This window comes from Enhydra lutris, unplaced genomic scaffold, assembly GCF_002288905.1.
Source record: "Enhydra lutris kenyoni isolate GAN:26980312 unplaced genomic scaffold, ASM228890v2 scaffoldscaffold34, whole genome shotgun sequence".
Taxonomy (NCBI): Eukaryota; Metazoa; Chordata; class Mammalia; order Carnivora; family Mustelidae; genus Enhydra; species Enhydra lutris.
This window is the reverse complement of record NW_019154118.1, coordinates 17,226,697-17,241,003: the sequence shown is the minus strand read 5'-3', so window position 1 is coordinate 17,241,003 and position 14,307 is coordinate 17,226,697. Positions and strand designations below refer to the sequence as shown.

Sequence of the window (14,307 nt, the reverse complement as noted above, 5' to 3'; positions counted from 1 at the left end):
TATACAGAAATCTCTATGAGCTGAGCCCAAATTCCCAAACACAAGGAACCTAGAACCATATGGGAAAGCCCACACATGTGCCCAGCTAAAGACCCTCTCTCCTTCCACAAGTCACCTCCATCTCTGGTGAGTCCTGAAAGGCTCACCTTTCTTATTCTTATTCTCCTTGGCTTTACTCTTCTTGATAAAGCTAGCCATGGGGTCCCCCTCTCTCTCCTGTTCTCTCAGCATCCGGTCCAGATCTTCATCATCAATATAGCGGGCCAGAGGCTTCTGCATTTCCTTCACTGCGTCCTCCACGTTTTGTTGCTGCTGCCGGCTCTGGGCTAGCCTGGACGAAAAGAATCAAGAGTGTCTGCTACCCTGTGTAACATTTCCCCTCTTACACTGAGACAGACCATACGACTACATTTGGAGAGAATCTCCTTTTTCTAGCAGCATAGGCCAAATATTTTAAGGAGTAAAATTCCTAGAACACCAACTAAAAGCGTGGAATCCATCAGTTTCTTAGAAAGGAGATTGAACACACTGAATTTTCCATTCCTGAAAGAGCTCTGAAGGCACAGCAATGAACTAGCTGATCAGAAAAGTAGAGAATGAGCTTCTCCAGTCTGAGCGCAGTGTTGTTCCTCCTTTCAGTCGCTCTCTTACCCTTTTCCCCACTGAGCATACAGCTCGTCCCTCTCCGAGTCCTTCTCTGCTTTTCTCCTTTGCTCTAAACGTTCCAGTTTCAAATTCCTCTTACGGCCAGATTTATCTCGAAATACAGTTTCAGCATACTGGGATTCAGCTGCAAAGGAAAATTCTGCTCTTAAAGATAAATACCAGGTATCAAAATCAGAAATAATTCTAACAGTTGAAATCAACCACTTGGGATTCTGATGCCGGATAAAAACTTTTGCAGCCAGACTACAAATAGTTCCTACCAATATCTAACCTTTTTCAAGTAGGAAAAGAATCCCTTGGGCCCACTAAGAAGTTAGAATAATGCAAAAAACCAGAGCTGAAATTTAGTAAAATTAAAAGTTTAAAATATCAGGTCCAATAAACTATATTTAAAAAAAATAATAAGGGGCACCTGGGTGGCTCAGTTGTTAAGCATCTGCCTTTGGCTCGGGTCATAATCCCAGGGTCCTGGGATTGAGCCCCGCATTGGGTTCCCTACTCAGTGGGAGGCCTGCTTCTCCCTCTCCCACTACCCCCTGCTTGTGTTCCCTCTCTCACTGTGTCTCTCTCTGTAAAATAAATAAAATCTTTAAAAATAATAATAATAAAATCTACATGCGCCTTGATTGGTCTCTGCACTTTCACATTTTTACCTTCAAACGCCAAGGTTTCCCGTTTCTTGAGCTCCTGCTCCTCTCGGTGCACGTCAGCCAACACCAACCCAGTTTTAGCCCCGGAATACATGTATGCAGCCTATGCAATGGAAAAGGGAGCACCCAACATTAATGAAACAATGTAGCAGCACACTCCAGGTGCATTTTTGCCTGATGATTAGCAATAACAAAAAAAAACTCTAGCCTTGTATTCTCTTTACTGATCACAAGATTCACAAAATAAACAAGAAATAAAATTGAATTTGATGGCAAATTAATTGTACTATCTAGTTTTAAGAATAAACAGAAACACAAACCAAGAGAATATTAAAGAAAAGGCATAGCATATATTTCTGACTTTTCAGTATATAAACTGCACACATGAAGCCACACTCTCAGGTCACCTGATCAGAAACCCGTATCAAGCTCTAAGCTCTCCAGTAGAGACCCACACTGATAAAATATTTCATTTCAACTACAAACTCAAGCAAATCCAAGGTCCTTCAATTGTGGATAAATTTTAGGATCATGACAAGTTATGACCAGATCAAACCTTTTTTATTAAACTCCATTTCATATCAAGATAAACAACCAACCCACAAATGGAGTAGAGAGTGTATCATGTGCTATGTACTCAATTTGATTACTATGAAATTGTCCATGAAGTAAACAACACATAAAATGTCAAAGGGTCCAGTTGCCACACAAACCTCTTTTCCCCAAAAGAGAAGAACCCCAATTCCTGAGTCTGGGACAGCCAACAAGGACCATGTGGGTGACAGAGGAGACCTACCTAGAAAGTCTGGGTTGGAGGGAAATGTGCACACTGCAGGCTCTATTCCTGTTTCTTATCCAGCTCACTGGAGTAAGATTCTGTCCCGAGCACCAGTGTGCTTTACAAAACAATTGCTCAGAGTTCATGGGGATGCTCTGGGCAATTCATGCTTTATCACAGATTTAAAATGAAACAAAACACTGACTTCCCAGTTGGCATGATTTCTAAAAGTTGTTTTATATTTTAAATGCCTCTCTTTAAGCTCTGGATACACAGACCCGCAGTCCAATTTATAATAAAAATTGCTTAGGCTAATGTCTCACGTTGCCTGGGCACTGTGCTAAGTTTTATTTACCCTGACTCATTTGACTCTCACAGTAACCTTATGAAGTACATACTACTATTATCCACGTTTTACAGATGAAGAAGCTGGGGGTTAGAGATATTCCATAGCTTAGTCCAATATCACAAACAGCAGTTGAAGAAGTAGGACTCAAATGTATGGCTCGATTAACACAAGGTTTGTACTCTGAACTCTACCCGGTAAACTACAGTTCTCAGTTCACAGGAAGTTTTTCCTGACATATTAAAAAATGAGATTTGTGGAATTAAGAGGCTAGAAAGGCAGAAGGCACTTAGGAAACCTGGTGTTTGCAAGTTCATCTGGGCTAGGTTATAGGCAGTCCTGGCCTCAGAGAGAAGCAAAGAGCTCTAGAGGTAACTCTACACTAGATTTACTATGCCATTAGGAGCTACCTCCTCCCTCTCTGATTTGTATATCTGAGACATGTACATAGCTAGGAAACAGAAGTCACTCTAAGGAAAGGATATGGCTCCTGAAAATTCCTACCTTCTTTTCTAGAGGCTGACTCCTTCGAGGTGGAGACAGATCAGAATCAGAAGATTGGACCCTCTGTTTCCTCCTTGGTGGAGACAGGTCAGAATCAGAGCTCCGACGTGTAGGTCTATTTCGTGGAGGTGACAGATCTGAGTCAGAATCCCTGTGCCCTGAACTTTGTTTATGTCGAGGAGGAGAAAGATCTGAATCTGAGGCTTTCCGACTGTCACTTGCATAGGAGGAAGAATCCAACGTGTGACTCGGATGTCTCCTAGGTGAAGAGCTTGTGTGAAACTTCCTATGGCTGGGGGAAGAGTCTAGAAATTAAAAAATGAAGTCTTTAATCCCCTTGGCAGAATCTTAAACAGAACTTACCAAGCTAATATTCAATATTCATTCAGTCCTCCTCTAAAGAGCTATCACTCACCTAAACACAAGTGCAAATGACACAGGAGAAGAGCAGAGTGAGGGACAACTTTCAAAACCAACAAGTAGGATGTGGGGATCTATTCCCAAGCTACTAGTGACTGTGACTAGCATGTAAAACTTCAATATACTCACCTATGTCATATTTATCTGAACACAGAATGGGCAAAACAACTTGCACTCAGATTTCAGTGATGTGGCAAAAGTTAAAAAACTACCTAGAATATACCTGGGTGGCTCAGTTGGTTAACCATCTGCCTTCGGCTCAGCAAGGCTCCCTGCAAGGGGAAAGTCAGGAGAAGTCTCTTTCTTCCTCTCCCTCTGCCCCTCCCCCCACTCATGCTGGGGCAGGCGCATGCTCTCTCTCAAATAAAATACTCAAAAAAAAAAAAAAAAAAAGAGGGAGAGGAGATGCAACATGGGGGGTTAAGGGGGTAGGAGAAGAGTAAATGAAACAAGATGGGATTGGGAGGGAGACAAACCATAAGTGACTCTTAATCTCACAAAACAAATTGAGGGTTGATGGGGGGAGGGGGGTTGGGAGAGGGGGGCTGGGGTTGTGGACATTGGGGAGGGTATGTGCTATGGTGAGTGCTGTGAAGTGTGTAAACCTGGCGATTCACAGACCTGTACCCCTGGGGATAAAAATATATTATATGTTTAAAAAAAAAATTAAAAAAAAAAAAAAAAGAAAGAAAGAAAAGAAAACAAGACCTAGGGACAAAGACTGAGTAAACGAATCTCACTACACAGGCCTGAGTTGTAGACAGAAACATCATAAATCAAGTCCAAAACAGGCAATCTGCGATGGTCTTTAAAAAAAAAAAAAAAAAAGTCTTAAAAATATTTATCCCTCTTACTCAGTAAGTCAATTTCTCCTTAGTTTTCTAGGAAACTTATCTAGAAGTACTTATATTTCCAGGAAATCCAACTAAAAGTAGATAAGGAAATAATCCAGAATGGGGAAGTGATTTATGTACAAGGTTCATTTTAAAATTATAAAAGCAAAAATTTAGAAATAACCTAAAATATGCAGCATTAAGGAAAAAGTTAAGCACATTTATGTAACAGAACACCAATAAAGATCATACCGACAAAGTGATGTTTTTTATGACACAGGGAAGACAACGTTAAGTGAAAAAAACAGGCAAAATTATACATACTACATGTATATACTACATAGAAAGGGCTTAACTACATAAAAAGTGCATAGAAAATAGACCACTGGCCACAACACAAAGAGTGAATGGCTCTGAATGACAGAATTTTGTATAACTTTCCTTCTACTTCTTTACACATCTCTATACACTATGAAATTTCTACATCAGACATGTAGTATCTTCTTATGGGGTAGGGAGAAAAACAAAAAGATATATAAAAACGTCCTCCTTGACACTGTAAATTTTAAATCTCCTCAGCCCAACCTCTTCCCACTTCCCTATAGTTTTTAAAACTCCAAAAAATACCATTCTCGTTTCTAAAGACCACAAGTAAGAGGTCCAAAAGAAAGCACCCAGGGGTTCATTCCCTCTTATGGGCAATCAAATGCTTACCTTTAGAATCATGCTTATGAGATTTTGCTTGCTTTTTTCGTGGAGGAGAGACGTTAGAGTTATCCTCATACTTGCTTTTCTTTGGGAGTGATGCATGAGATGGTCCCGGCCCCTTCCAATGTGGAGAAGTTTTGCTGGAGGCTCTTTCCGGGGCTTTACTGCTTCTGGTTCTTGCATTAGCAGCCAAATCAGGGGAGTCATGGTGGGCCCTCCTGAGCTGCCATGTGTCCAAGGAGTCAAGAGTCCTTCTCGGTTGAGATGTGTCAGGGGAGCTATTTCGGCCCCTTCTGGGAAAAGAGCTATCTGAGGAACTGTGATGGGCCCTCCTAGGAAGAGATGGATCTGGTGTGTCGTGACGGGCTTTCCTAGGAGACACACCTGAAGAGTGACGATGAGGCTTCCTGAGGGGAGAAGGATCCAGAGAAGCACGATGGGCCCTCCTGGGAGGAGATGGGTCTGGGGTGTCGTGACGGACCCTCCTGGGGGGAGATGAATCTGGGGTGTCATGACGGACCCTCCTGGGGGGAGAGGAATCTGGGGTATCGTGACGGACCCTCCTGGGGGGAGAGGAATCTGGGGTGTCGTGACGGACTCTCCTCGGGGGGGATGAATCCGGGGTGTCGTGACGGACCCTCCCGGGGGGAGACGAATCTGGGGTGTCATGACGGACCCTCCTGGGGGGAGACGAATCTGGGGTGTCGTGACGGACTCTCCTGGGGGGCGATGAATCCAGGGTGTCGTGATAGACCCTCCTGGAGGGAGATGAATCCGGGGTGTCATGACGGACCCTCCTGGGGGGAGATGAATCCGGGGTGTCATGACGGAAGTGTCTGTGTGAGGGTAGATCTTCGCTGTGGCCTAAACAAAGGGCAAAGAGTTACATCCCACAGGTGCTCTATTCACCCCTTGTACTCAAAGTTTCAAAAGATGCCCTGGCAGCACACATGTCAAAACAACTCGGAAATCCCAGGTCTGCCCAGCTCTTTTGCGTAGGGGCAGTCAACCAGCACTCATGAATACCATGAAGATAACCTCTTGTATTTGCCTAATAAGCCATTTAAATGCATTTTTCATATTATACCTGGGGCTGGTACAATATATGGTATTATATTATGCCATCAGGGCAGGTATCCCTGTTTCACAGACATGAAAACAGAGGCTCCAAGAAGATGAGTGATTTCTAAGGAAAGTCACAACCACTAAGATAAGGAGATAGGCTAACACCCTGATCCTCTAGCTGTCGATCCAATGCTATTCTTTTTTTTTTTTTCCTAAGATTTTTATTTATTTATTTGAGAGAGATCACAAGTAGGCAGAGAGGAAGGCAGAGAGAGAGGAAGAGAAGCAGGCTCCCTGCTGAGCAGAGAGCCTGATGCGGGGCTCGATCCCAGGACCCCGGGATCATGACCTGAGCCGAAGGCAGAGGCTTAACCCACTGAGCCACCCAAGCTCCCCGATCCAATGCTATTCTTAAAACCATGTCTGTGCAGAACTCCCAGAGGCTCCTACTGATATTCAGACTAGATAACATACAGTTCATATTCATTCTTCTTTCAAAGGGCAAACTGACTAAGCCTGGGCCCCCATCAAAATGAAATACTGTTAACTATTTAATCCACATCCCTGTGCTCCTTACTGGGGGGAGATCACCAGATAAAAAGAGGGATCAGCATTTCCTCATCACCTACTACAAGCCAACGGTTTATATAGATTCCCTCACTTAATTCTCACAACAAATCTGAAAGACAAATACTATTATCCTTCATTTTATAGATGAGAAGTGAATCCTGAGAAAGATTAAGTCAAACTGCCAAAGTCACACTGTTACGATGTGGTGGAGTGGTGGGGGATCCAGTCCAGATCCATCAGACTCCAGAGTCCATGTGCAAACTCTTTTCCTTTTTTTGTTTTAAGATTTTATTTATTTATTTGACAGAGAGAGAGAGAGAGATCGCAAGTAGGCAGAGAGGCAGGCAGAGAGAGAGGGGGAAGCAGGCTCTCCACTGAGCAGAGAGCCCGATGCAGGGCTCGATCCCAGGACCCTGGGATCATGACCTGAGCCGAAGGCAGAGGCTTAACCCACTGAGCCACCCAGGCGCCCCGCAAACTTTTAAAATAGGTAGTTCACAAAAGAGTTTGAAACTTCCAGTTTTCAAAGTTATAAGGGAATGAAATGTTTACGGCAACTCAGGACACTGCCAAAATCCAGTTTCTCCTCTCCCTCTACTTCTTGTCATTGAGCTCCATGGCCCCAATACAAACAAACACTGGGTAGGGCCCAATGAACAACTGCTAAGTGGATGAATTAAACCAAGTCAACTCCTTTACTTTGGGAAACAGCCCTATCTGACTGGAATCACCACTCACAGAAGAGTACTGATATCTGAGGGAGACCCAACACCAAATCTAATCCATGGTATTGATAAATTACGTGATATTTATAAAAAGGAAGTAAGGATCAGAGACCAGTGAGGCTATTTCCAATGACAAACGGGAATGGAGCAGTGAAAGTGAAGAGAAAGAATTATTGGGGGGGGGGGGGTTCAGTATCACTTCCTAGACCTATAAATACAGAGACCAGAAGATTCTCTCTGAAAAAAGGACTACAGAAAAGACGAGAAACACAACCACAGGATAAGGCAGAAAACAGTAAGAGTAAACAAGATTCTGATGAAAGAATATACACTGATAATAAACTTTTTATTCATAAAACATTATAATGTACTGAAAGTTAACTTAAGCAATAGTGATCACTAACCTATAGCCAACTGTCTCTTTGGTTATGCATTTTTTTTCCTTATCAGAACTGTAGGATAATTAACATAAGCAAAATGTGTAACAGAGAAAGAACAAGTCCTGTTTAGGAGTTAATTCTTCTACCCTTCATGTATGAAAAAGGAACACGTGTCGAGAGTCAACTGAAGTTAAATGGCTATTCAGAAGCAAGATCCCCGTTTCATGCCAGGCAGGGGAAAAACCGAGACAAATCAGAATAGGGCTAGTCTCTGCTCAAACATGACAAATGCCTTTTATCCAATCCTCAAAAACTCAAAAAATTTTTAAATAGGGAATTAAATTATTAGCCTAGGGAGAGGGTATAAAGTGGGCAAGAGGAGGATAACGCACAGCAAAATACTAATATCTAAAGGAAGAACAAAGAAAGATTTACTCCTCCAAAGTCCTGCCTATGTACTAAGTGCCCCACTATTTGGGCCTGAGGGGAGTGATTACTGCAAGGTCCCCAAATAAGTCACTTCCTGACTTCAGTAACCCTAATGGCCAAAATAAAAGAGAAAACGGGATACTTGGTCCCTTAGTTCCCATGTCTTGCTACCTGTGAAGAAGTTCTGAATTCTTTTTCACACTATATTTTTCAGGATCAAGGACACACTAAAACAAACTATGCGTTTCTCTAAAAGAAAAGTACAGAGAAGAAAAAAAGGCTTCCCCTATATATGGGAAGTTGAGATTTATCCATTGTTGAAACTAACCTCCCAGAAGCTTCCATTTGGCACTGGAACGAAAGGCTTCCATCTGCTTTACCTCTTCCGGCCGCTCATCCACAAACTCAGCCACCTGTCAGAGTGAGGACACTTATGTTGAGAAAATCCACAGGATCCAGGCAAAGAGCACTGTTGTTTCAAGAACCCGAAGCTACGACCATTCCCATTCCTAATGTACGTGGCAGATGCAAGTCCAAAGCAGCCATGAAAAAACACACAGACACATGTAGTGGTCCTCAATTCTGTTTGCCCCTTGAGATATTTATCTGATTGTCCCTGGATAGTTTAATTATAGATCTTTCTCTGCCTGATCAATTTTCCTCCAAAGGTGAATTTCTTCATTACAAACCTTCTTTATCAACCCGCCAGGTACACAACTGCTATGGATAAGCTAAAAGCTAAATTCCTTTTACCTTTTTGCTTTTACATTCAGAGTAAAAACACAGGCAAGTTCCCTGTCATGCCTATCACTCATCAAGGGCTTCGGGCTCCTTATGAAGCCTGTTAAAGGTAATCACAATCATAGGTTTTCTTAGCTCCAACCAAAAGAAGTCACTAAGAAGTACACAGAATCACAGAATCTGTAAGGGATAAAAACACACTTCATATCATTCAAATTCCCAAACAAATATGGAATCTTCTTGTATCATTGATAAATGATCACTCACCTAGACCCTCCTTTTTATTATCACACTCAATCCTCAAAACAGCCCTCAAAGAAAGGTTCCACACTGATAAAGAACTTTGACTCAGAGATGTTACGTAGATTTCTCAATGCCACAGCTAGCAAGTGGCAGAACTGAAACCCAAACCCAAGTCATAATTCACCTCTATTTTTCTGTTCCCATCATTCCTCAGGTAAGTGAGTTTTGAGGTAGGAAAGCACAAGCTTGAATTCAAGCAAGATAAACTGAGATCTAAATCACCAGCTCCGCCACTTAATATTTGTGTAGCCTTTGGCAAATTATTTCCTCTAAAGCTCAATTTCCTCATTTGTGAAAGTAGGACTCAAGGTTCTATGAGGATTCAATGAGATAATTCATGTAAGCTAAAGAGCTTGGTACATGGTAAATGCTCAGTAAACTATACCCGTTACTCCTGTGCTGCCACCAGTATTGTGCCTGCCCTAATTGTTTTGCCGTTAGTACTGGTGGTGATGATGGTCTTGCAGTGACAAAAATGAATTCAATAATCAAGATCTGTTTTAACCAGTGTAGAGAGCAGTGAGGCTAAAAGCCTCCCTTGTTCAGGTTTTGAGGCAATCATAAGAGCAAAAGACAGTATTATAAAGGAAAATTAATATACTTGATTATATAAAAATTACAATTTTTAAATGTCAAAACCTTATAAGTGAAAAGACAAATAATAAAATATATTTATGACAGTAAAACAATATGTTCTTACTTATGTAAATATCAAATAAATCAATGAAGAAATTAAAAAGTCCAATTTTCTAAACAATGGAAAAAATCCCCCAAAATTCATAAAATACAAATGATCAATAAACATATGAAAAAATTATTCACTGTTTCTCAAAGAAACTGGGTACCACTATTCACCTGCCAAACCGACACAGGTTCAAACCTATTGTTTTTGTTGTTGTAAATAATTCTCTAGTATTCATGAAGAAATGGGGAAAATGGCATTCTCAAACAACTCTAGGGAGACTATAAATTGGTACTACCTTTTGGAAAGTAATATGGGAATACAGCTCAAAAGGACCAGAGTTTCTAACCTATTAATTCCATTTGATAGGAATAAAGAGATAAACAGATTTCCACAATGTTTTCTGTATAAGATGTTTTTCAAAGCACTATATTTTAAAACCGAAAACCATCCATACATACAGTAAAAGGACAGATTAAGTTAATACATATAATGAACTACCATTGCAACCATTAAAAGTCACATCCTCAAAGAATATTTTAAAATCTTACTAACGAAATCACTACATACTACTAAGTGAAAGAGTAAGTTCCAAAACCATATGTTCAGTATGATCCCAATCGTATTTTAAAAATAAATAAAATACAAGCCTGTATAATCTATGAATTAAAGACATACGCATCTAAATGTTAGCAGTTACTACCTCTGGACAGTCACAGGTAAGTGATTATTGTATTTTTTTCAAAATTTTAAACCTTAAAATTCCCAAATATTCTAAAATAAATATGTATTGCTTTTATAACATTAAAAAAACAAATGTTGTAAACATTAATTAAGTGACTGGATCTGACTCAAATTAATTGGCCCCTTAGATCATTATTTCCCTTCTTCCTTTTTTTTTTTAAAGGATTTTATTTATTTATTTGAGAGACAGTGAGCAAAACAGACAGCACATGAGCAGGGGCAGAGGGAGAGGAAGAGAGATATGTGGACTCCCCTGCTCAGCAGGAAGCCCTACGTGACAGGGAGTCCTAGGTGGGGCTCCGATCCCAGGACCTTGGAGTCATGACCTGAGCCAAAAGCAGACACTTAACTGATTCAGCCACCCAAGCACCACCCCCCTCTCCCACCTTCCCTTTTTTTAAAGTAATCTTTAAACCCAACGTGGGACTCAAATTCACAACTCCAAGGTCAAGAGCAGCACGTTCCACCGACTTAGCCAGCCAGGTGCCCCACTATTTGATATGAACCTTCTCTTAGAAGATGTATTACAGAATATGCTGGGAATTAACACTGAATATACTCATCTGGAATTCATTTTTACAACCTTTTAGTGCAATACAGCCTATCAACAGCTCTCCTTTTCACCGTGTTTCTCAGCAAGGTTTCCATGATGGAACCAATCCAAGATTATTTCCCTATGCTTTTGCCCACTTAGTTCTTACTGGTCCTTCAAAACTCAAGGTATTTACATCCTTCCTAGAATTTCCCAGTGAGGGGCACCTGGGTGGCTCAGTGGGCTCCAGTCATGATGCCATGGTCCTGGGATGGAGCCCCAGGTCATAGGGCTCCCGGCTCACCTGGGAGTCTGTTCTCCCTCTCCCTTTGCACTCCTTCCAACTTGTGTGTGCGTGTGTGTGTGTGTCTGTGTGTGTATGTGTTTTCTCTCTCAAATAAATAAAATCTTTAAAAAAATTTCCTAGTGGAATTAAAAAATGTGTTACTCCCCCAGTGCTCTAACAGTACTCGGTGCATATGTGAAATGTCTCTCCACTATTTATCACACTGTTGAAATCTGAAGTTCAGTCTCCCATCTAGGGTATGGTCTCTAAAGTCCAGACACTTGGTTTTATTAACCTACCTATCTTCAGTACTTAAACAAAAGTATACAATTTTAAACCAGCTGAATCAATGAACAAAAGGAACAAATAAAAAATTTCCTTTAATTGAACCTGAACATTGTTTTTAAGGTACATTTCAATAAACCGAACCATGGCTAACTATTAAACATTACAATTAGAAGTCCTGACTCTCTGTGATTAGTTCCCATTTCTAGGCTAATGAGGCCCTGCATAAACAAAGAAAACAGTCTACAGGCATCATCAAAGAAGACTACTTTAAAACAGCTCTTTGAAAAGTGTCAATCTCTTTTCTGCCCTCAGCATATATACATATATATATAAATCTACCCTGTACTGGAATCAAGGTTGAGAAGTCCTCACAGCCTCGAAAGATACATACCACAGGCAAATCTCCATCATCATCATCCTCCTCCTTTTCCGCTTTAGTGGTGGAAATAGATGTCCAGCTCACATCATCATCCACAATCCTCATTCTAAATGTGAAAAATAAAAAGATCAAAAAGGAAGAATCATTCTTGGAAACAGCCTACAAACACTTATCTATGGACTTTAGGATAAAGTTCAAAATCCTACAAGATTCTACAAGGTCCAGTCTTTGCCTATATGGCCAACTTCACTTTGTACCACTGTCTCCATAGTTTACTACCTTGCTGGTCATCTTTTGGTGTCTGGAATGAGCCAAATTTCTTCCCACATCAGTTTTCACATATTCAGTTCCTTCCCTCTGCCTGACCTACTCTCCTTTCTTTAATGGGAAACTCTTAAGATTCTTAAAGAGTCCTAACTTACATTTAATTTCCTTGAGCTTCTCATATAGTTGTATAATTAGATCTTTAAAGCCTGTCTGCCCACAACTATATGATTTATTTTCTTTGTGAATAATGAAATGAAATGAAATTTCATTGATACTTTCATTGAAAGTATCCCATGGATGAGTAACGGGTTGAGGGAGGTAAGGAGAGAAGCACCCGAATAGGGACTGTGCCTTCTCATTCACAGTGATATCCTCAACACCCTGAAATAACTGGCATAGAAGTACGTATTCAATAAATGTTTGTTAGACAAACTACAGACGAGTCCAAATAATTAACAATGACTGCCATGACGTGAACATTCAATTTGAAAAGCCATGATCACTTTATACACCTCGAATCATAGTCATAAAGTGCTATGACTATTACTCTCATTTTAAAGATGTGTCAACAGTCTTAAAGAGATGAACTATCCCGCCCAAGCCACACAGCCCACAAAGTGGCACAGCTAGGACTCAAACTCTGACCAGCATTACTCCAAAGCTCAAGCTCTTTTCACTACATGGCACTGTCTCCAAAGAATTTACACAAGTCAGAAGGGCAGGAAGACAGAAAGCAAGAATAGGCAAGAACCAAACCAGGAAAGGGACTGGCTTCGTTCTTTGGAACTGGGGGTATTAGTTCCCTAGAGCTGCCTAACAAAGTATCACAACCTGGGGGGCTTAAAGCAACAGAAATGTATTCTCTCACAGTTTTAGAGGCTTGAAGTCTGAAATCAAGGTGTGTGCAAGGCAATGCCCGCTGGCAAGGCTCTAGGGGAGGATACTTCCTTGACTCGTCCAACTTCTGGCAGTCCCAGGCATAGTCTGGCTAGTGGCAAGGGAAATCCAGTCCAGTCTCGGACTCCATCTTCACATAGCGGTTCTCCCCCATGCCTGTGTTCAAATCTCCCTCTTCTTAAAAGGACACCAGTCACACTGGATTAAGCGCCCATCCTAACCCACCGTGACCGGGTTTATATCTGCAAAGGCACTATTTCCAAAGAAAGTCACGTTCTGACGTTCTGGGTGGACATGAATGGGGGCGGGGGCACCCTTCAACCCAGTACACTGAGCTACAAAGTTCTCATTTGAAAAATGGGGATAATAACAACACCAACTTCGTGGTAGTATTCCGAAGCTTAAAACGTCTAAAATACTTAGAACAGCATCTGGTACCTAACAAGAACTACAAATGCTGGTGGTGGTTGTTAACAGCATCACTAGGAAGAGTAACAGGAAGTAAGCATAGTTCTCTGACTCAGGACCACAGTCCCTGGGATTGCCGAACCCCACGGACAGGTCCTGGGCCCTAAATATCCAGGCAGGGAGGCTCTGGGTGAGCTCCACCATCATTGTCAGGGCACGACATTCATTTTCAACGGGAGAGGACGGAACGCTCCAAAGGCGGGGAAAGAGTAATGAAAGTTGGAGCCGTCTTGAGAAAGGGAAGATACCGCCCAGGGGCGCGCGGCGCCGGAGCCGGGCTCCGGAGGTGCCCCTGAGGAGCCTGGCGGGCGGCGCGCAGAGAGGAAGCGCCGGCCGAGGTTCGAGCTGTGGGGAAACAGGGGCGGCCAGCCGCCACAGGCCCGGCCCCGCCAGAACCAACTCACCCCTTGCCGCCAGCCCCGCCAGGCTTCGGCCGCTTTCTGCGACGCTTGCGACCGGAATCAGGGCCCCCATCGACGCCGGCACCTGCCCCAGACAAGTAACGTTTCAGATACTCGGCCTTGGAGAGCGGCGGAGCTGCCGCCATGGCAGCGGCGAGGGCGGGGAGACGGCTCGGCGCTGGGGACAAAATTCTTGAACGCGAAACGCACGGAGGGACGCGAGGGGGGCGGGGCCGCGACCGGAA

At 42.3% G+C, this 14,307-nt stretch overlaps 1 protein-coding gene across 2 annotated transcripts in view; it reads right to left on the bottom strand.

Annotated features, from left to right (window-relative positions):
• The window catches only part of LOC111153945 (BUD13 homolog), a 28,120-nt gene extending 13,905 nt beyond the window's left edge, over window positions 1-14,215 (bottom strand). Inside the window, exons 1-9 of one of the 2 annotated variants that reach the window (XM_022513292.1) lie at window positions 14,066-14,215; window positions 12,042-12,135; window positions 8,403-8,487; window positions 5,426-5,769; window positions 5,286-5,308; window positions 2,945-3,161; window positions 1,320-1,419; window positions 652-790; window positions 147-331 (exon numbers count right to left, since the gene is read on the bottom strand). In XM_022513292.1, coding sequence (XP_022369000.1) covers window positions 147-331; window positions 652-790; window positions 1,320-1,419; window positions 2,945-3,161; window positions 5,286-5,308; window positions 5,426-5,769; window positions 8,403-8,487; window positions 12,042-12,135; window positions 14,066-14,208 — 1,330 coding nt within the window. In that variant the 5' untranslated portion in view covers window positions 14,209-14,215. Of the gene's footprint in view, window positions 1-146; window positions 332-651; window positions 791-1,319; window positions 1,420-2,944; window positions 3,250-4,911; window positions 5,770-8,402; window positions 8,488-12,041; window positions 12,136-14,065 lie in introns of both variants that reach the window. The other variant, XM_022513291.1, reaches the window with a different exon arrangement.
• Between the last annotated feature and the right edge of the window lie 92 nt (window positions 14,216-14,307).